Source organism: Blennius ocellaris (assembly GCF_963422515.1).
Source record: "Blennius ocellaris genome assembly, chromosome: 19".
NCBI classification, from domain to species: Eukaryota; Metazoa; Chordata; class Actinopteri; order Blenniiformes; family Blenniidae; genus Blennius; species Blennius ocellaris.
The window spans coordinates 11602491-11624320 of NC_137668.1; the positions used below are offsets into that span (position 1 = coordinate 11602491).

The 21830-nt window shown below is 41.4% G+C and overlaps 2 protein-coding genes across 2 annotated transcripts; both read left to right on the forward strand.

The window, feature by feature from the left end:
- Positions 1-220: 220 nt before the first annotated feature.
- On the forward strand, positions 221-9924 carry slc51a (solute carrier family 51 member A). The gene is made up of 8 exons (XM_080515315.1): positions 221-416; positions 5226-5377; positions 5477-5550; positions 5809-5967; positions 8648-8759; positions 8855-9001; positions 9428-9533; positions 9676-9924. The coding sequence occupies exons 1-8, from the start codon at positions 341-343 to the stop codon at positions 9816-9818; spliced, it is 969 nt and encodes a 322-aa protein (XP_080371441.1). The 5' UTR covers positions 221-340; the 3' UTR covers positions 9819-9924.
- A 2556-nt stretch (positions 9925-12480) lies between these two features.
- On the forward strand, positions 12481-21546 carry pdk3a (pyruvate dehydrogenase kinase, isozyme 3a). Its single transcript, XM_080515354.1, has 11 exons — positions 12481-12746; positions 14763-14904; positions 15515-15586; positions 16494-16678; positions 16747-16836; positions 17612-17689; positions 18074-18150; positions 18776-18877; positions 18960-19067; positions 19168-19281; positions 19390-21546. The coding sequence occupies exons 1-11, from the start codon at positions 12644-12646 to the stop codon at positions 19534-19536; spliced, it is 1218 nt and encodes a 405-aa protein (XP_080371480.1). The 5' UTR covers positions 12481-12643; the 3' UTR covers positions 19537-21546.
- Positions 21547-21830: the final 284 nt, after the last annotated feature.

Below are 21830 nucleotides of genomic sequence, written 5' to 3' on the forward strand. Positions count from 1 at the left end.
CAATTACGGGAACACCAATATAAATCAAGTCCATGATGGGATTTTATGTTGTTTTTTTTTTTTTTTTAAACGTCAGTGGAGGAACCAAACAAACAACGGGGCTCATCCGTCCCCGGCATACTCATCCGTCCCCGGCATTGATGAGGAGGCGGGCCCACGGGTTGCAGCAAGTCCATTCAGGATTCAGCTTCTCGTCCAAAGTTCGTGGTTGTCTCTCGCCATCAGCAGGAGGACGCAGCCACAGCAAGCTCTTTTTTCCTATTTTTTTTTTTTTTAAACGCACAGAGGAGGTAAACGGAGCTGAAACTTTCCCGCAGACAATCAGCCGACAGCCGCCACCATGAATAACGGATCCAACCGAAGTATTGACCCGAGCTGCTTGGACAGGCCGCCTCCGGCCATAGACATTATCCTCAGTAAGTGGAGCTTACTTACGCGATCATCCATTTTTTTAAATTTTTATTTTATTTTATTTAATTTACCCTAGATTGTCTGCAATTTGCGTCAAATGAAGAGAATCAAAATCTCAACAAAGCAAACCAAAAAAAAAATAAAAAATCTCCTCAATGGACGCTTAATGTTTTGAGCTTTTGTAAGTTTTCGTTTTGGTGTTTTTAAAATAGTCCAAGACGGTACATTTTATATACGTTAGTCAAAAGGAAGAAATGTGGAGCTGCGCAAAACAAGCGTATGGACTGATTTTATTTTTTTTTTTTTTAATGCATCCTCTTTGTAAAAGATGACTGCTAATTGAATAATTATTAATTTATATATTTGAAATGATTTTTCAAATGCAGCTTGACTCAAAAGTATGTCTCGTTGCCAAATAGCAGGTGGGATGATGGAGAGATCAAAAGTCAAAGCCAGCCCGAAAATGCAAAATAACTGAGTTCCACTGCACGTGAACAGAACAGTCTCGTTTTCCAGTTGGTGTGGACTGTGTATTATAAACGGACTACAATGTCAATCCTTAATTCTAATGCATACTGCTGTGTCAACACCTTAAATAATACAGTAAACTCCAGCTTATCTTTTTTTTTCCTGCTCTTGTTCGCCTCTGCTACCTGCAGCCTCCTAAACATCAACAGCAGGGAAACGACTAACTAATATATCACAATATCTGAGTTACACAAACACAGGAAATCTACAACTTATGGCAATAAAAAAAATAACTGCATTTTGCTTTGAAATCATCCTTACTTGAATGTAAATGTATGCCTCATAAAACACAAAATTACATGGTAAAAAATACAGTCGGAGTGTGTGTGCTTGCAGAAAAAGACTGATTAAGTAGACTTTTTACTCTATTGATGAACAACCAGTGAAATTCAACCAAAATGGACTGGTGGCTGTCAGATAAAGTATGTGCTGTCAGCTGTAACTTGACAAGACGTCCCTTTCAGGCTCGATGCCTGAAAGGTGACGCTTCTGCGTTTACTTTGGAAGTGTTGGTGCAGAAGCTTTAATTATAATCCAGGCCAGATGCCGACTATAGAAGTGTGCTTGCAATCTCTGGTGTTTCACCAAGGAAGAAGTGGGTGTACCAAGTCAAATCATGGTACACCCACTTCTCCCAGTCTGTTTGAGTTAATCAGTCATCTGCCGCATGGAGGAGATTGGAGTGTCATTGCTGAACTTGGTTTAACACCGGCGAAGCATATGCAGCAAAGGATTGGCTACTGAAAATGTCAGTCAAACATGGAACCCCGCTAATAAACAAATGAGTTGAACTTTAATCCTGTAGGTGCTCTGGATGAGTTCCTTTACAGAGTAACTGCACTTTATGCATCAGCAGAGCTCATCCTGAGGAATGTTAATTAGTTTGGTGGCGTGCTTATGCACCAGTTACTGGACCATAGAGCCATGGTAACAACGGGGAAGGACAAACCAAATAGGTGGTCATGGTTAATTCAAACCTGATGGATCCATATAAGTTGTGAGGATCTGGTCACCTTTTTAGTGTGCTGTGGCTGTGATCAATAATTAGTGCATCTGTATATAATGACATGTATAGATGTATAACTGGGAACCAGTAAATTTATTAGTTACTGTCCACTGTTTTATTGAATTTCCCTCTGGGATTAATTATTGTTTTTCTTTAATCTTATGACTGACCTTTACTCATGTTTCAGTACATACATCCACACTGAGTTAATATTCACATGTTTTCATCTGCGCAAGTTAAATCTCAAATCTGAGCACATCCTCCGCTCCATATGTCCAGTATAATGTTTCAGAAGCTACTTTATTATACCAGGCATTTCATAAAGGAACACTTCAAAGTGATTTCCAAGAACTCGCAGGCAGGGAGGAGCAATTTACTCAAGGATATTTTACCAGCAGTCTTGTGTCATCCTGGTGTGTTTTCCTTTTGTTTTAATGATTGTCAGAGTTTCATGTTACAGTTGTTTTTACTAGTCTGATTCATTCTAATTTAAGACTTAAGCATATCCTGCTGTTGTATTGAAAGATCCTGGTCATGTCAAGCTACATTCTGTTACTTTTTATTTTTAATCTTGTTATTTTTAGACTGTATTGAGCTGACTGCAGGTATAGGACAGCTCAACAGTCCACCACACAATGAAAAGAAAGAGACAAATGGGAATAAGGGGGATGTTGGTTGCGTCATCTTCTTGTAAGTTTTAATTTTACTTTGAAAAGTGTGTCCGACAGGCTTATATCTACACTAATTTATCAATTCAATCTCCATACAGGAAGACATCCAACCCCTCCAAATTTGGTTAAAGAAACAAATGAATAAATTGGACGACTAACCAATGTGTTGTTGTCATCCCTCCATGTCAGCTTGGCATTGCCCTCAAATATTCAGCAGCGGTTGCAATGTGCATGAGAAGGTACATCTCTCACCATATGGACCAGTTTTTGTCCCCACTTTGCTGCCTAAATCTGAATATATGTTCTCCGTGTGCGTGTGTGGCTGCATCAGATGTCGAGCATTAACGGAACATTTAACAGCCGACTCGAAATAATTGCAGTATGAATGGCGGCACGAAAGACAAAAGGAGGAAACGGTACGCATCAGGATCAGACCTCTCGTGTATCATTATGTTGTGATTACGGCTAATGCCTTTGGATTCTGGAGAGTAAATGACGCGCCTCGTACACGACTTGACTGGAAACATGTTGAAACACTTGAGTCAAACCTTCCTCTTCTTTGTTTCAGTGCCATGGGGCAGTCATCATGTCTCATTGCTTTGGAACATTAAGTACTGTATTTTCTCCAGGTTGAATTTAGGAAGTGTCTCCATATCAGCTACTTTCTTGGCTTATGGACAATCCTATTTTGTATTTCTGACAATTTGGCTCTCCTTTTTGCTTGTTCATAAACCTGGAACTGGTATATTGATGACTGAAGGTTGCTCAATAACAAGTGACAGGACTGAACTGCTACTGTTTTCAGTTTTACTTTACATTGCAGTTTTAAATCCATTCTAATATTTATATAAAGTCTTTATATTGAGTGCAAGTGTTGGATTACAATGGCTTGGTGTAGAAACTCTTGTATAAAATGGAGTAACGAGACTGTCCATAACCTCATAAAAGAATGACAGTGACTTTTTGGAAAGCCGTATAGTCTTGTATGGAAAATTCAAAAATGCAGTATTTAGTGCTACACAAGGACTGTACACTGTGCATGGGACTTTAACTTCACTACCATTTAAGCTTCTCTGCATTGATGAGTTCTTAGTCATCTCAAGCAAAGACAGACAAGGGTATTCACCCCTGTTCAGCAAATATAGCTTGTTGGTCTGTCTGGGAGTCTGTCTCTCCTTTTTTTTTTTATCTGGTAGGGATCTGAACTGACCTGCCCATTAACACATGTGGGACCCATGTCCGTGTATGTCCTCATGAAGGAAATCATGATTTAGTGTCGAGTTAAAATTGAGCAATAATATTTCTGTGTACTTTTAAATTAACTCTGCAAAAAAAAAAAAATTGTAAGTGTTCCAGGGTTCTCACACTTTTTGTAAGTTGGAAAACAAATATGTTCAAGTTCACATATTGGCATTATTTTAACTTTATATATGTCTGTGTGAATACACGGGCGGAGTCACACGTAGTGATTAATCGGTAATTGATGATATCATCAAATTTTATTGATAATGAACTCACAATTCACATAATAAATCTAGTGAGAGTGGGTAAAGGAGCTGTGGAGGGCAAAATACAACTGCATTGTAAGATGAGATAAGATAAGCCTTTATTGATCTCACAAAGGAGAAATTTACTTTACATTCTGCTCTTAAGGACACCCATAAGTAGGAAAGACAAGAAATGTGCAAACGGTTAGATAAGAATAGAGCGATCATTTTCCTCTTCATCTCTTAACTGTTTACATGAGCTGTTATTTTGTCAGGAGTCACACACTGACTCATAACAGGTGTCTTCTTATTTCGACCACTCCTCGACTACCTACAGCTGAATTCATGTTACTTTATTTCACAGTCAGACCTTCATATATTCATTTTTTTGGAAAAATCTTTTTATTGGATTTTATATGTTCAGTGTTCTGTAATGTGTTGTTGGTTCACGAGGAGGTGGAAATGCGTGTCACTGCTCTTTCTTCTCAATAAAATGAATGAGTTAGCTGATCTCAATATTATGTTTGGGGATTATTGAGGAAAGATTTGAGTTGGGTTTTCATCTCAACAGATGCAGGCACATGTTTGACTCTAATGCCACACTGAGCTTAATAATGAGCTGATGAAAAGATTATTTTATTGCTATAATTGCGGAGCGATTGGCATTTATTTTCTACAACTAGTACACCAATCAAATTAATGATTTTATGGTGTAGCTCTAATTCACAAGTTTCACTATGTGTTTTGTTCCTGTACTATATGACTTTCCCCAAGTTCAGTTTGAAGATAAATATTAGTTGCACTCTGAGAGGGAATCACAGTTAATGATTTTTTAATTGCAAACATTACAAGGAAGAAGACGTGCAGGGAAATGCATTTTCTGAATATTGCCATCGTGTGACACTTGTATTCACATCGAAGCCTTTTATCTGCAAGAAATGTTTGTTGTTTTTTCTAATATGGACTTCTTTGACTTTTTGATTTAAGGCTCAGTTATTTTATAGCAGTGTTTTATTCTGCCCGTCTTAAACAGCATGAACATGCATTATTTTCACAATCTCAGCTCAATTTTTAAGTGTGCTAATGTGTCGGTATTTCCTTCCTGTCCTTCTCCCCTCTCAGAGTTGGATCTCTTTGGAATCATTTTGTACTCCATGCTCACTTTCATGGCGGCGGTGGCCATGCTCGTCTTCCTCGAGGAATGTGTCTACATATATAAGAAAGTACCTGTTCACAAGAAGAGTATAATCATCTGGGTTAACGGAGCAGCACCAGTAAGATTACATAAATATATATATACATACACAATTTGAATTGAATCATCTTTGTATGTCATTATTTTCAACAACATTGACAGTTGCTCTGTTTTTCAGATAATTTGCACCTTGTCTTGTTTGGCGATGTGGATCCCCAGAGCCACCATGTTTACTGACATGTTCACAGCATGGTAGGTTTTTCTTTCCTTCCTTCCTTCCCTCTTACTCACCTTCTCACTTTCCATTTCTTTTTTACCCTCAAATCCCCCACAGTGACACTTGGCCTCATTTGCTGACTGAGATTTATCAGACACAGGACCACTGTTGCATAATGCGTTTGGTCTTATTCAGTGTGCGTCTCTGATCTCCCAACCCTCCACCACAATAATTCTCTTATTCTACTCTCGTTATTCTAACCCTCGCCCTGACCTTTGGTATTTTCTCCGCAGCTACTTTGCCATTGTGGTGTTTAAGTTCCTGATCATGATGCTGGAGGAGGTGGGCGGCGATGAGGCCTTCCTCAGGCGGGCTGGGAAACACAAGCTGAGGATCAGCACAGGGCCGTGTTGCTGCTGCTGCTGCTGCCTCCCACATGTGGACATCACCCGGTAAATGCTCAGCTGATGTGTAGCCTGTGGGCGTCACAATCAACATCTCCTCATTACCCCTCGCTGGCTCCAGAGCTGAAATGAGCAACTTCTGAGGAAGCGTCTGTTTAACTGAACAGATGTAGCCAAATGTCCCACAAGGAGATCTTCATCTCTGGTTTTGATAAACTTTGCAGTTTTTAATCGGATAACAAAGTCTCCACAGTCTTGTAGAAATATTTCAGCCAATAAAAACCAGACGAATGTTGTTTGAGTTGAAAGGCAATGAATAACCGGCTCTAAACAGTGAACACGAAGTCGGCATTATTTATTAGCTGCCATTAAAATCCGCAAGGAGATGAGATTTTTTTTTTTTTGCCCCAGGATAAAAGCAAAGCAGAGGACTTCATGTTTTATACACTGATCTTTTATTAGTGGGAGCTCACTGGATTACTGGCGTGCCATCTGAAGGTTCCTGCAGGTCTAATGGTGCACAGATGTCTGTGCCGCTTGTTGACTGCAATGACCACGTCAGGTGGCTCTGACGTAGATTTTAGCTCCTTTCGATGTTCCAGAAACGTGCAGCTGCTGTCCATATTTGTTCCATGTGTGCTCCGGCTCTTTCGACACGGGTTGGAGAAACTCCTGGTCATTCAACTCTGCCCGTGGAGGGCAGCTCGCTCTCTGCAGTTATATCATGCCACAGCGTGGCTCCACGAAAACCGGTTCGAGTTGTACTTTCAGCCCATGTCACTGACATTAGTTTTAAACTTTTATCTTTCATACCCCCCCCCCCCCCCCCCCCCCCCCCGCCCCCACTGCACATCGCCTGCTTGTGTGAAACTTTCCCAGAAAGTTTGAGTGTGTTGTGTAAAACGTATAAATAAATTCTAAATTCTAGATTCTAATTCGTAATTCTAAATTAATAAAGTATTGTATACTATCGGAGGCCACACCGTCATGTCGGGGTCGTCTCCCTGATGGTTGTATTTTGGACATGGCAGCGATGGATTGTCTGCATCTGAATTTACCGCAAATCGGCTAAAGACAGGGAAGACGGCAGACTTTAATTGTGCCCTCGGGGGATGAATTCGGTATGTTTATAGCTCGTAGCTGATGGATAGATAAAAGAAAACGGGAGCGTGTTTACGGCTCTGTTTAATCAGCTTTTATATAATGCTACGGGAACGTTTGTTAACATTATTTACAAGTTCTAACAAGCATGGGTTTGTTTTGTTTTTTTACATACTGCAGCTTTTGCATCGACTTGCTAAAAGAAGTGAGAACTTTGTATAAGAAAAATCTTCATCCATTTCTATTGAGCTGGGGGTCATGGGGGGGGGGGGGGGGGGGGGTCTGGAACCAAACCCAGGCTGAGAACTTATAAATTCTATACAGATAAACCCACAAAGCTAAACTGTCCTCGAACTAGTCTTCTCAATATGAAGTGATTGCCTCTCTCTCTCCATTTTCTGTCTGAATGTTTTTTCATTCCCCAAACAAGCTTCAACTTGCATTGAATACAAAGCTATTAACCATGTGATTACACAGTGGCTGTCAGCTGTTTCCATTCGGTCATTTTCACCACACAATCTCTTCAACAAAATGCCCTCAAAACATCAGAAGCTCTGAATCTTTAATAATAAAAATACAAAACAGTGGTTGGTGCTCTCATCTCATTACGGCTGAGAAGAAAGGTTAAGCCTTTCAGTCTGAGTTCGGTTGTTCTCCCTGCGGTTTTTCTGTGGTTTGTTCCTCAAAATGTGATTTTCTTGGTTGTAAAAACCTTGTTGGATACTTGATCATTTAGTTTTCTGCCTTATCGTCTCCAGTCTGTGTACCTCTGCTATTCGGTCACAACTTTCACAAATCTGATGAGGGAATATTGTTGTCATAAAGACTCTAGTCAGGTTATTAAACGACAAATGCAGAAATCGACGGTCACAAATAATTTGGTCAACAAATTGGCAGCACATTGTGGACAGTGTGAAGAAAATGATGGGAATATCACACACACACCACCATCATTCAGGCTGCTTTAATGCCATTGCATAATTTTTCCCTTTTGTATTTTTTTGTTGCCCCATGGCAACCTTTTGAAATGTTTTTAATAGCATAAATCTCAATGGACTTTTTCAACTGCAAACTGCTTTACAGTGTTCATTCAAACACAAAGCTGAAGTGTCCATTGGGAGCAATTTGGCGTTCATTGTCTTGCTCAAGGACACGTCGGTGTATGGATAGAGGAGATTGAGCCTGCAACCTTGTGATCAAAAGATACCCGTTTAGTGTGTGTGGTTCCCTATGGCTTCAAGCCAACGTGTGTTACGATGCATAAAAACCTCTTTTTAAAATGACCTGCATATTGATGACATTGATCAGGAGATTCGTGTTAACACACGCAAAACTGCTCCCATTTTCGCTCGTGCTCTGTTCCATTAGAAACCACGTGTACTTTTCACCACTCGTGTACTTTTCAAGTCCTGATTGCACAACGCCATTCAAATCTCAACACGCCTAAACCCCAACACAAAGGTAGCGAAGGCCACTTGGAATTGTTTTAAATATCCTGCAGTAAAAGCCACTGACACAGTGTGGGAATTGGGAATTCCACAATGAACTTGGAAGAGTTTTTCAAAGGCGAAACTCTTTTTAGAGCCATCAACACTTTTAAAGAACCGTTTCCTTTCTTCAACTTTAGGCGCACGCTCTTCCTGCTGAAGCTGGGCTCCTTCCAGTTCGCCGTCATGAAGGTCGTCTTCACCGTTCTTTCTATTGTTCTTTGGACCAATGGGACCTTCGACCTTTCTGACGTGAGCTACAAGCACAGACATTATGATCACGATCTGTGAATACTTGGAAACGCATTTTGCGGTTGTTGACATTTCTTTATCCCACGCCATTCCAGCTGTCAGTCAGCAGCGCTGCAATCTGGATTAACCCATTTGTGGGCATCTTGACGATCACCGCACTGTGGCCCGTGGCAATCACATTCATGCACCTGAGGACTACGCTGAGATCACTTAAGATCATCCCCAAGTACGCCATGTACCAGGTAACGCATCAAAGAAGTATTACTGTATCCTATTGGAATGACGATAACCTCAGACGATGTGGTCAGAGTCCATGTAACCAGCACACTGGCCTGCCCCTCACCGTTATGCATCGCCACAATAATGATGCTTCAATGAGGCTTTTTTCGAAGAATTGCCAAAGCACAATTTGATGCAGCAGATGACGCTGCCACCTTGCTAATAATTACTCTTTTCCTGACAAACATCCATTCTCGATTATTGATCCACTGACTAAATAATGATATTCTTGAAACGCGTCAACCACAGCATGCATCTGATTGCTTTATTTGGCATTCATGTAAACGTTGCAATCTGATCTTGGAGGTGATTTGAATACCGGTACATCTCGTGTCAATTGACTGCAAAGTATAACTATATCATTGCTTTTTATTTGTGTGTGTGTGTAGCTAGTGCTGGTCCTGACCCAACTGCAAGCCGCTATTATCAACATCTTGGCTCTGAATGGGACGATTGCCTGCACTCCACCGTTCTCCTCCGCAGCCAGAGGATACAGTGAGTCAACATCTGTGTTTGTCCAGTGAAGGGTGACGCGTGTGTTTTGTTTTGTCCACCGGTCGGGGCTCCTTCACGTCTACCTACATATTTGTTTGTCACTTCTCCTCCTCCTCATTCCTGCAATGCTTTGTCTCCACAGTGATGTCCCAGCAGCTCATGATCCTGGAGATGTTTATCATCACACTGGTCACACGGCTGCTGTATCGGCGACAGTACAGTCCTTTACCCACAGAGGAGCAGGACGATAATGAAAAGATGATCGGAATATCAGAATCTTCATGAGTGTGTGTGTGTGTGTGTGTGTGTGTGTGTGTGTGTGTGTGTGTGTGTGTGTGTGTGTTTTTCAGCATGTATTTGATTAAGAGATTTTATAAATTAATAAACATGAATTGTATGCAAATGTATCTTGTGGTGGTTCATTATTAAGTCAGACAGATTGATCACCCAAGAAAGCTATTTGATTGACAAGACGCTCACAGAGGGACATTAAAAAAAGACAGGTTGTCATTAACACTTATTGTTCAACACTTTTTACAACTTTGAAAACATGAACCCTGTTTTGAAACATTGACTTTAGATGTGGTGAAGGCAAATGACCAAGGCAGAAATCATAGGAAGAAAAAATATTTCTCATCCTACAGACAAATAAAGTTGGTCTTTAGTTCTTTTGTCCATGCAACATTATTCCGAAGCCCCCCCCCCCCTGCATGGTCAGTTTAGCTTCACTCTGGCATCATTTTAGAGAAACTGTTGAGATGTTGCCCAATCCTAACAAACAAGACTAAAATAAAAACAAAGATTATATCTGGTATGATTCATCCAAATACGTAGAGGTTGCTCAGACAGTCCATAACGGAACTGAAAGCACAAACGGTGCTGAAACCAATTGGGAGCTGGAGACGTCTGTGGAAAATTTGCACAAAAACAAAACTAAGAAGAAATGTATCATTGAGGGATTTTACTGTAATTCCTTGTTCGTAGTTACCACCAGGCATGTCATTTAAATGTTCAACCTCCAAAAAATTCTCATGAGATTATGAAGACTAAATTGATCTTTTTCCATAGGATGATTGATGTGTCGGTGTTTGGAAGCCATGAAAATAAAGGCAGCTACCTTTGAATGAATTTTAAGCATCAATGTATTCATTCTTGATTTGAATTAAATAATTTAAAGAAAAATCTTGGGTATGCAGCATTTTACAGCCTTCAACATGCATGTTTAGTGGTTTTTGTTTATACAAAGCCACATTCACTGCATGAGGTATGAGTTGGCTTTCACTGAGCAGCTCTCTGCTCAGGTCTCATTGTCATGTTTGCTATTTATTTTCTACTTTGATCCCCAATAAATAAACAGCTATTTAAACACTGGGATCTATGTTTTTCTTATAATTCTGACATCTTGTAAGCTGCATGTTGCCCTGTTCCTGGCTGTTTTTTGACCCCATGCTGTTTGTTTTACTCATCAGCACCTTTCAGAACCCCCAGGCTCACTGTACACAATAAACACATTTAAATATATAGTTAAAAGGCAAGTAAAAAACATGACATGTTATAATAAAATTTGAGTTTGTGTCGACACACAGGAAGATGTTCAGTGTCTAGTTACGGTAATTGTACTTTTTTCCTCCGGTGTAATTTAAGTATTACACCACAAGGTGGCGTTAAAAATTAAATCCAGCTGTCCTGTTGAGTAAAATAAAACCGTCTGAGTGTGAACTCTTTGTCTACGTTTTTGGTGTTAATATATACAATTAAATACTGTGTTTTATCTTTTGCATGTTTTGCCAACAGTGTGCATGAGATGTGCGGTCTTCACGTTGCAGTCTTTGTCTAAACTGAAGCCGAATAAACGATATTGACTGACAAGCTCCTGACCAATCAGAAGACCAACTTTCAATCTTTGAGCCAATCACAGCAGAGCGTCGACGAGCCTGCGGACCGGAAGCTCGGCGCGTGAACTTTCAAAATCCAAAAGAAAAAAATAGGCACTAAAGAAAGAGGGTTATGGCTTTTTTTCCCCCCCTCCTCATTGTGCTTTTTTCCCTTCACTTTGCTGGTGCAAAGTGCAAAGTGAGAGCCCCCGCCCTGCATGTTTTAGTGCTCTCCCTGCTTCAGCACACCTGAATCTAATGATGATGTCATCAGCAGGTTTTGCGAGAAAGCCCAGTAATGAGCCCCTAATTGTAATCAGGTGTGTCGCACCTGGGAGGGCTATAAAAGACACGTGCCTCTTGAGGGCCAGGGTTGGAGACCTCTTGAATCCATTGGCTCCTCGTTGTGAGGTAAGGGTGCAGCGTTCGCAAAACTTCTCAATAGAAATTGTTTTAGAATAAAAAAACATTCGTACTTGAGAAGGAAGACCTGGAGGACATCCAAGCCCGCACTGAGAAAACATTCTAACTACACAGAGGGGAAGAAACAGTATGGACGTGAACCCTCGACCTAATTAATCCACTGTAAATATATAGGTTCTCGTTTTGAAATTGTTTGCAGTGGGTCGTATTTCTTTTTTCTTGGAAGTACTGACTTGGTTCTAATTGTAAATTAATTAGGGTGTCATTTGGTATACGTTGTAATATAATATAGGAACATTAAAAATATTTAGTATTATGGCTTTTTTTTTTAACGATAAGGTTGGTGAAATTCAGGTATGGCAGCAGCTTCACATTGCACAATGTGGGATGAACGAAGTCTCATCAAAAGAATGTTCACAGTATTCTACTCTATAGTCGTAATATTCTGAACTCGTTCTGAACTTTTTTTTGTTTCCTGATTTTTTTATTTTATTTTGAAAAGTGGCTCCGGAAGTTGACATGTCATTTTCCGTGACTCTGCGTTGTTGATGTCTTCCGTGCGTCCAAAAATGTAGCCCCGGACCCAGGAAGCTGCATCGAGGCTGTTTCGTGTGCATCCAGCGGGCTGGTGTGGTGCTTGTCCCGGTGTCCGCGACCTGCTCCGGGGTGCTGAGCCGAGCGGCAATTGGGGATGCGCCGGCCGCTGCCTGTGCAGAACTCTACCGTGTGTCTGTCCGCCGCCTAGCCGCGGATGAATGGATCGTGATCTTGACGCTCATCCTCAGTCTACAATCCCCCCTCTAAACTTTCAAGATGAGGATCTTCACGTCGCTGCTGAAAAACATCAACTCCAAAGTCGAGCATTACTCCCGGTTCTCGCCCTCCCCGCTCTCCATCAAGCAGTTTTTGGATTTCGGTGAGTAGTAGAGGGTTTGTCACCATGAAGGATCTCACAGCAGTGACTCGTTTATCATAAAGAAACCACTGGGCCTTTTATTGGCTTCATATTTATTGTTTTTATGATCTGATTTTAGATGTCACGTACTGGCCGGGATTTTTTTAAATATAATGATTATAAAATACTCCACTCCAAGCTGCTGAAACAAAAGTTTTCATCCATTGTGACACGTTTATTGTTGTCCCATGTACAACAGCATTTGCATGTTTGTGTACAGTGTGACCGTGGCATGCATGAGGCAATGCACGCTGTCAGACTGGGGCAACAGCACGTAGGCAGTGGTGGGTGTAAACTTCCACTAGAGGTGTCCAATTACTCTACAACTCTTTCCAGGCTTGAATGGGAGGATTTCAGACCATCACTTGTTAGATTTTCAAATGCAATGAATTAGAAATAAGTCCCATGTAGTCTCTCTTTAAAGATCATCAACATTCTGACAGAGATGATCAATATGGGTGCTCATCCAGGAGCACAAGCTGACACATATTAATTGCATCTTGTGGCAGCGCTCAAGGCTTTTCTTTAATCCACATCTGATTAAACGCTGTCTGTTACATAATGTGTCCTCACAGCTGGGGAGTGCATCTGAAGAGCAGGAAGTGTTCAACACTTGTTTGCACTAGAAAACCTTCATGTCTCGAGAGCAGTGGGCCAAATGTATCCTTGATTTTGAAAATGAAACTCCTCCGGTCTTCCCTTGCGTGTCTTGGAGGCTCAACTTGTAGGCATTTCACAACAACACCTTTCTTAATCCAATTTGCTGAGGGATCTCGAGCTAGAATCTCTAATATCCAGTAATGGGTTTAAGGATGATTAAGATTATGGTGGAGCATTTCATTTGTCTTGTTTTTAAACCGGGTGCTTTTATAAGGTGTCGGTCTGTAGTTTCGGTTTGCCTGTGATCTTGAGCCAGGGTCTCCTTCAAAACAGATCTCGAGGGATCCACTTTCCCACATCTCTTCTGATCGTCATGGTGTGTTTCGTTCATTAATATGGATAAGGGGCAGGGCACATGAGGAATACTTGACAAAGCACTAATTATCAGAGTGGAATCTAAGTTACTTATTTACGACCATAAGAGAGGGAATCTTGACCCAACACAGGAAGAACAGGCATGCATGCCACCGGTGTGTATTGTAGGTTGGTGTCATGTAGTGGGTGTTGATGAGTTTGGTTCTGCTGATTGAAAAGTGTTCCCATTCAGGAAAGCCTCAATTGATTCTATCTAAAGTGTCCCAATAGAAGCTGTTCAATCAGGTGAAGCGTTCATTAGATATGCATGTGAAACCATCAATGGGTCCTGGAGCTGATGCCTCGGCCTGATGGTATCGTCCAGCCTGTGGTCGCCCCTAAAATGAAACAAATTTACTAAGTCAGTAGGTTTCATGTGAGTCTTTGCATGGCCTTAAAAGAATGTAAATGTCAACACTATTTATATTTAGTTATAAATGTGAAGTTGAGATGCATATTTCCAGAAGACGTTCACACGGTCTATATATTTTCTCCCTGCTTAGATCTCAAACATGAATCAGACTAACCCCTCTGTGACCCCCCCTCCCTGCACTCGCTTTAAGATTAATTATTTCCTGGTGCAGAGCTTCATAAACTCTTGGAGGTTTAATGAGGCTGCTGCTATTGAGGTATGTTAAAGGTTGGATACAAAATTTCAGCTTGCAGCCAAGTCGCTGTACTTTTGATTTCAGTCAGGTGGTTTTTTTGGTAACTTTGGGAAGCAAATATTCAACCTGGGTGGTTTTGCACATGAAAGAAACGAGTTCTTGTGAAGGCAAAGTCCACCATGTAATGTAGGACCATTATAAAAGATAATTGTGTAAACAAATGTCTGAACATTAATTGTTTTATCTTGACTGGCCAAGTTCATCCCCGTCAGTTAAAGATTAACCTCAATGCTTCAGACCTGTTTGTCTCTTAATGATTAAGCTCCGTCAAATTTAACAATGGCTCTTCTCTCAGGCAGGGACAATGCATGTGAGAAGACCTCCTTCGTGTTCCTGCGTAAGGAGCTGCCTGTGCGGCTGGCAAACGCTATGAAGGAGATCACCCTGCTCCCTGAAGGCCTGCTGACTCGGCCCTCTGTCGTACTGGTCCACAAATGGTAAGACATGGCAACCACTTCATGTGTGAAGGATTTTATAAAATGCTTCATAACAAAAATTTCAACTTAAAAAAAACCTGTCAATCTTATCTACTGCTCAATCCAGAATCCTTAATATGGCACATTGCAATTGAAATTTGTAGAATTTGAACTTTAAGATAAAGATGGATTGTATGCAATTTAAAAATGTGTGGTTTTAATAAGGAATGTAAATGATGACGGGGTTGAGGTTCAATTTCCTTCAGTGGATGATGCCACAGCAACATGAAGTGCTGCTTTTGACATAAACCGGTTATTGCTCTAGTTAAACTTGAGATGGTTTCCAAACTGATCTAGATTTCTTGTGAACAATGTTGTTGTGCCAAACTGTTGTAGGATGTGATACTGTGTCGAATTTGAAAGATCAAAATGACTAGAAGTTAGGAGTGTTATTTGTATGCTCAAAATAGAGCTTGGTATCATCTGCATGAAACTAGAAATTAGTCTATATAGTCAGTTATGGGGGGGGAAACAAGCAGAAGGCCAAGGACAGACCCCTGAGGTACACCGGTCAAACTGAAATGTTCCATAGGAAAAGTACAGTCACTGATCTTAACCTCTTGTTTTTTAGGTACACGCAGAGTTTTGCGGATCTGCTGGAATATGAGAAACGAAAGCCAGAGGACGCCGCCACGCTGAACGAGTGAGCCTCTCCCGACTTCATCCAAAAGTTGAATATAGTGTCTTTGTCAAGCCACCAACTTGTTTGCCTGCACTCCCATTGCATTGTTTTTTTAAAAATCTCCACTGCACCTTTTACTATACACAGATCTCTGCTGCCTGCACAGGTATCTGTTTACACTATAACAATACCCGTCTGATAAACACCCGGCATGCCCGATAAACTCGGGCAGGAATTTAGTTGCGCTGCTCTGTTTACTGAACACACTTCCAAGGATTGTTCAGTTCACTGGAAATGGTGACGTTAAGATTGGCGTTCATCCTGGCTTTGCTTTTCTTACCTTGTAAACAGCATGGATCTGAACTTTCCCCCATTTTGTTAGAGTAGAATACCTCTTCATGAAGCAAATTATAACTAATGTAAAACGCACCTCCTTTCAGTGTATTGTACAGCTCTATGTACATATTGCACTGAGAAAATGTAAATGTTTGCAAACCATGTATATTTAATTTCAATGTGTCACTAATGTAGCCGTTTTGGAGGGAATGTGATTAATCCATTGTTTCAATATCAAATGTATAGTTGGTAAATTCTTTTTTCAGTATTGAACCATGCTAGTTCTCGGAGGCTGTCGGCAGCCACATTAAAGCGCTCAGAGGGGATGGCGGCCTAAGGTCTTGCTCATTGGTGACCTGTGGGATTTCAACCTGTGACCTTCCCAAGGAACACTTTTCTAACCTCACAGCCACCATTGCCCAATGACGCTGCATTTGACCCATCCTATTGGTAGCTTTGGGCTGCTGTTACGGGTCGGACTGAACCTTCAGGAATCCACTGTCCCATCCCAAGTCTCCTACACGCTCTCGGCCGCCGCTGCTCTGGTGCAAAGGATGGTGTGTTCTTTAATTTGTCTGTGTTCAATGTTTAGTTTCCTGGAATCCCTGATCGAGATCCGTAACCGCCACAACGAAGTGGTTCCCACCATGGCTCAGGGATTCATAGAGCACAAGGAGAAGTTTGGCGTCGAGCCCTTCATCAGCACAGGCATCCAGTACTTCCTGGACCGCTTTTACACCAACCGCATCTCTTTCCGCATGCTCATCAACCAGCACAGTGAGTCTGAGTTTACATTTACATTCATTTAATTTTGTGAGTTTTAATTCCTGCCTGTCGGTGTTCAGCTCTCCTGTTTGGTAACGAGATCCACCTGACCCCCCCCAAACACATCGGCAGCATTGACCCAAACTGCAACGTGGCCGACGTCGTCAGGGGTGACTGCAAACTTTTTTTATTCCATTCAAATGAAGTTTCCCCTCCTGTTTTTATAGTAAGGCATGTTTCACTAGCAGGTTGTGGCCAAATGATACCTCAACCTTTAAGATCTGGAAGTTCTTCAATATGATTGGACCTCAAAGTGTTGGTAAAATTGGATTAAAGTTAAGATTAGTGTCATTTGGTTTTGCAACAATATTGACATTTTCATCACGTATTCTCCACAGAAACTTGAAGGCTCTTATGACACTATTTTACTAGTCTGGCCCATTCAATATGAAAATGGGCTTTATGTGACCCCTGGACTAAAATTAATTTGGCACTCATGGCCTCGATGTTATGATTAGGAATTTTTAAAGGACGGTCTCCATAACTTGTCCCAAATAGAAAATGAGGAACACGATGAAGCTATTTTGTGATGCATTTCTACTTTCATAACTGAAAAATTTCACTTTTAAATGCTATACATTGAAGCGTTGCTGTATTAAATTGTCAATCAAATGTACATGAAGTAAAAATGGTTGATCTTTAAGTTCATGTTTTTGTAGGTTAGAACAGCAGCTGGTACATTTATTCTTCCAGTGAGGAATATTTGAGTGTTTCCATTTGACCATATTCACAAATCTGTCAAATCAAGCGCGGCTCACCAGTTTATCGGTCACATTCGACAGGGACTCTCATCCAACATGGCCCCTTTAATGGCGCGGTTTTAAAGAAACTATGAATGTATACTGTTCTTGCAATTTTGAGATTAATTTCTCTTTTTGACCTCAGATGCCTATGCAACTGCAAAGATGCTGTGTGAGAGGCACTACATGGCTGCCCCTGAGCTCCAGGTTGTAGAGCTTAACAGTAAGAAAATGTTTCTCCCTCTTAATCTGTGGCTCTTAAAGTGTGGAAAAGCCTCCATCCATGAAGCTGGGACCAGATTGGGCCCCTCTCGACCCCTCGACCCCAACTTGATATCGTAATATTTGGTTGAATGCTGCATTTCCTTTCTCATATTAAAAATTATTGTTGCATTAAGATTTAAAGGCAATAAGCGACACGTGTTCGGCCTATCCCTGCCGCAGCTCTCTGGGTCCCAGCGGAATCCCGCCCCACACTTTAGGAACTACTGGTTCAGATTGTTTAGAGATGGAGAGTTCAGATTTAGCCTGGTAACAATTACAGTGCCTCCACCATGTCATTACTTCAGAGGAACCAGCTTCACCTCTTTAATCTTGCGTCTCACAGTGAAGGAGCCGAAAAACCCCATCCAGGTCGTGTACGTGCCGTCTCATCTCTTCCACATGCTGTTCGAGCTCTTCAAGGTGAGCAACGCAGTTTATCAATCCTTTTACCGTACTTGATAAAATCAAGGGACATTCTTTTAACCTGCATGACTATTGAAGCTCTTGAGACTTTAAAGACACAAGTTCAGATCAACCCTAAGCTGAAGCTTTTAACCGTGAATCTTAAAAGCATAAAAACAAAGCATAATTAATATAAAAAATGGCATCAGGTTTTCAGCTAAAGAAATGGACCAAACTTGCATGCATTTCAGTTTTTCCTTTAAATCCTCTTTGAAATCAGAAGGAAAAAATAACATTATAGGCCATTTTTATACAGGTGCAGCACAATTAACATTGGAAAGGTGATTGCTTTGTCCGTTATTTCTCTTCTAAACCAAAACATTTCAAGCATGTTGCTTTTTTATTATGGCAACATCATTTTAAAAACTCATAAGATACTGTATTGTTAAAGCATGAATAATAAACAAGGGAAAAGGCTTCACTTGGTTTGTAAAAAATCCTGAGTTAGGTTAGTCTGAAAGGAATGTGGTGGTTCCTAAATAAAGCAGCTGCCCAGTAATGGACTAAATGTAATGAGCGTGTGATGTGGGCGTAATTGTAGGGGAAGCCCTGCTGAGTTGACGAACTCTGCTGGTGCTTTCAGAACTCCATGAGGGCAACAGTGGAGCTTCATGAGAACAGTGATGCTGGATTACCTCCAATCAAGGCAAAAGTCACTCTGGGTAAAGAGGATCTCTCGGTGAAGGTAAAGGGAAATGAATCACAGTGGACATGGGTGGTCATGATTTCAGCCTTTTATTTATCTGCTTGGTCTCTTTCACTTTCAGATCAGTGACCGAGGAGGAGGAGTTCCTCTGAGGAAGATCGAACGTCTTTTTAAATACATGTACTCCACCGCCCCGAGGCCGAGCTTGAAGCCGGGAACCGTCCCACTGGTACGCTCACACTCTTATCAAATCACATTCAACCTCGGGGGCCAAAACCTTTCAGCTCCGATGGGAAATTAGAGTGGATTAATTTTCCTTCCCAATACAGGCTGGCTTTGGCTATGGTTTGCCCATTTCCAGGCTCTATGCCCGGTACTTCCAGGGTGATTTGAAACTCTACTCCATGGAGGGAGTGGGCACGGACGCCATCATCTATCTGAAGGTAAAGTTGGTCGGCAGGCAAAACATGAAGCATGCCGCCGTGACCAGGTTCAAAACGTCGCCAGTAAGATGATGCAAAATTGATCATTGGTGTTTTTTGTGTTGACAGGCTCTGTCCAGTGAGTCGTTTGAGCGCCTGCCCGTCTTCAACAAGTCGGCATTGCGACATTACAAGTCCAGCCCGGAGGCGGACGACTGGAGCAACCCCAGCAAAGAGCCACGCGATGCCAGCAAGTCCATATACAAACCCAGATGACTCTGCCTGGCTCCTTGGCACCGCCCCTCCCCTCCGCTGAGAGCCAAAATGCACGGAGCATGTGTGATGAAGGTTGCCTTTGGGTGGTTTCAGAGCAGACTTGCTTTTCCACTCCAGTGCTTGGAGGTTTGGAAACGACCTTCACGTAAACCCATGCCCAACGACCTTCACCAGCATAGCTTTCACTGAACTCTAGTTGTAGGTTATTTTTTTTTTTTAGCATCATGTCGATGTTGGGTCTCCCCAAGCCATTAGTCACTGGGTGGTTCCTAAAAATCTGACTTTCTTGAACTAAATCTGCTGCATTGCTGCCATTTGGCCCTCGTCTCGTGCAGTTTGGCCTCCCTCTTCTCTGCTGACAAGGCCGCTACTCCATGTGGCTGAATAAGCCGTGCACTGCTGATTAAGTGTCTTTCCCGCCATCAGTGAAGGCTTGCACTGTTTGTCCCGTCTCCAGACACGAGCAGTCAGGAGGTTAAAGTTTCACTTCAAGTGGGAAGAAGTTTAATTTCCTTCCGCTGTAGGACACATTTGACTCAACGCACAATTAGGCCAGTGTGTCATTGGCATAATAAAGAGTTGTCTTTGTTGGCACTGTTTTCGCCTGAGAAAACAATGAGGAAGCTATTTTTGGGAATAAAGTATATTGCAAAGTATGAAGAGTTCACCTCATTTTAATGACTGACGCGAAGCCTTATTTCTTTGAACCTTATGGTGTTTACGTTTGTTTTTAATCAGCCTTGAAGGCCATTGCAATTTGAATGACATTTTTAAGGAAGAATGTGTGTAATTTATCATTTATTTTTACTACTTTAAAGCTTAATAGGTGCAGGCATTAAGAGATGGGTCTCACCCTCATCACATTTTGTTTTGTTCCAATCCAGCTATTTGTTCACCTGAACAGTTATTGAAGAACCAAAGGAGCATCGTTCAGATGCTTATGAAATGCCACTACGCCAGCATTTTCATCAGTGTAGCTTCAGCCACACCAGCGAGATGTATTGTACAAAACATCCAAGAAAGAGCTGGGCCTTCTGGAAGAACTAAAAAGCTTTCAAATTAGTAACTTCCTATGATCCTGTAAAGACCTGCCAGCTTGGACCAGTTTTCCTAGTGGTGCTGCCTCGTGTCTCTCGTAATGCTAATCCTGACAGTCGTCTGATTGGACCTGAACAAAGTTATGTTTTTAATGTCACGGCTGCGTGAGTCGGAAACCTAAAGTTGACCATTGATTGGTTTTCAGTTACTGTGAAAGAAAAATGACGGCAAATAGGATTTCACAATATTATCCTGAGCCTTTGCCTTCATCTTTGGTACCGTAGATGTCTGCCTTTTTTTTTTTTCTTCCAATTTCTACAAAAGGAAATCATGCAGTGAAAGTTAAAACCTAGACATGTGGTGGAACATCTGTAGATGCCAACAAGCCTTTATCTGTTAGATATTTGGGACCCCTTTAATGCACTTTATTGAGTATACTAATCAAATAGGCCAGACTTGGGACCATATGTTGCACTGAGGAATGTCAACAGTCTGACTTCCTTCTCGTCCCCTTCAGCTTCGTCTGCGTTGAAATAAAAGAATTGAGTATGGAAGCCTTCCTCATCCTGGAGGTTCTCCGATTCTCCCCCCCGCCCCCCCAAACTGTACGATTTCATCACTGCCAATGCCTCTGTAACCTGCCAGTCTCGCTGAGTGATGCTCAGTCAGGAACCTGCTGTAATGGAAATGCTGTCGTCCTAAATATATATACGTATATAGATTAGCAGTTGTGTGGGTCTCCCCCATCCAATGGTCCCTTCACCTCGATCTCAGTGATCGGATCTTCCACTTGCAGTGGCTGTTAACCTTTTATTGTAAGACAGTCTCTGTACTTGGACAATATGATCTAATATCTGTGTACGCTGTATATGCAGCCAGTGTGGAGTGATCCCTGTGTTTTCCAGCCTATGTACATTCAGCTTGAATAGTGTTCACGGACTCCATGCAGAGATATGCAACATAAATCTTGAAACATCCTAGAGCAGTCTTACACTGTGATTCAGCATGAGATTGGTAACTGTCGAACCTGACAATAAAGACATTACTATTGTGTGAGCCCTCTGTGCATGTATAACAAATCCACATCATTCACTTTCTGTTATATGGTTTTGTTTTATTTACATATCAAGCCATTTAAATGTTGAAATTAGAACAAAAATGACACATTCCCAAAGTTTGTACACATAGTGCAGATTAACAGGTAGTGCGTAGGGGACAATAGTGTTTCTCTACATTGCATGGGAGTAATAACTATC

What these genes read in the sequence shown, in the direction of transcription:
- pdk3a (XM_080515354.1), top strand. Translation starts at nt 12,644, where the DNA reads ATGAGGATCTTCACGTCGCTGCTGAAAAACATCAACTCCAAAGTCGAG. An exon ending in AAGAGGATCTCTCGGTGAAG is followed by an intron (nt 18,878 to 18,959) that starts GTAAAGGGAAAT and finishes TTTCACTTTCAG; the next exon opens with ATCAGTGACCGAGGAGGAGG. An exon ending in ACGCCATCATCTATCTGAAG is followed by an intron (nt 19,282 to 19,389) that starts GTAAAGTTGGTC and finishes TTGTGTTGACAG; the next exon opens with GCTCTGTCCAGTGAGTCGTT.
- slc51a (XM_080515315.1), top strand. Translation starts at nt 341, where the DNA reads ATGAATAACGGATCCAACCGAAGTATTGACCCGAGCTGCTTGGACAGG. An exon ending in GGCCATAGACATTATCCTCA is followed by an intron (nt 417 to 5,225) that starts GTAAGTGGAGCT and finishes CTCCCCTCTCAG; the next exon opens with AGTTGGATCTCTTTGGAATC. An exon ending in GGACCTTCGACCTTTCTGAC is followed by an intron (nt 8,760 to 8,854) that starts GTGAGCTACAAG and finishes ACGCCATTCCAG; the next exon opens with CTGTCAGTCAGCAGCGCTGC.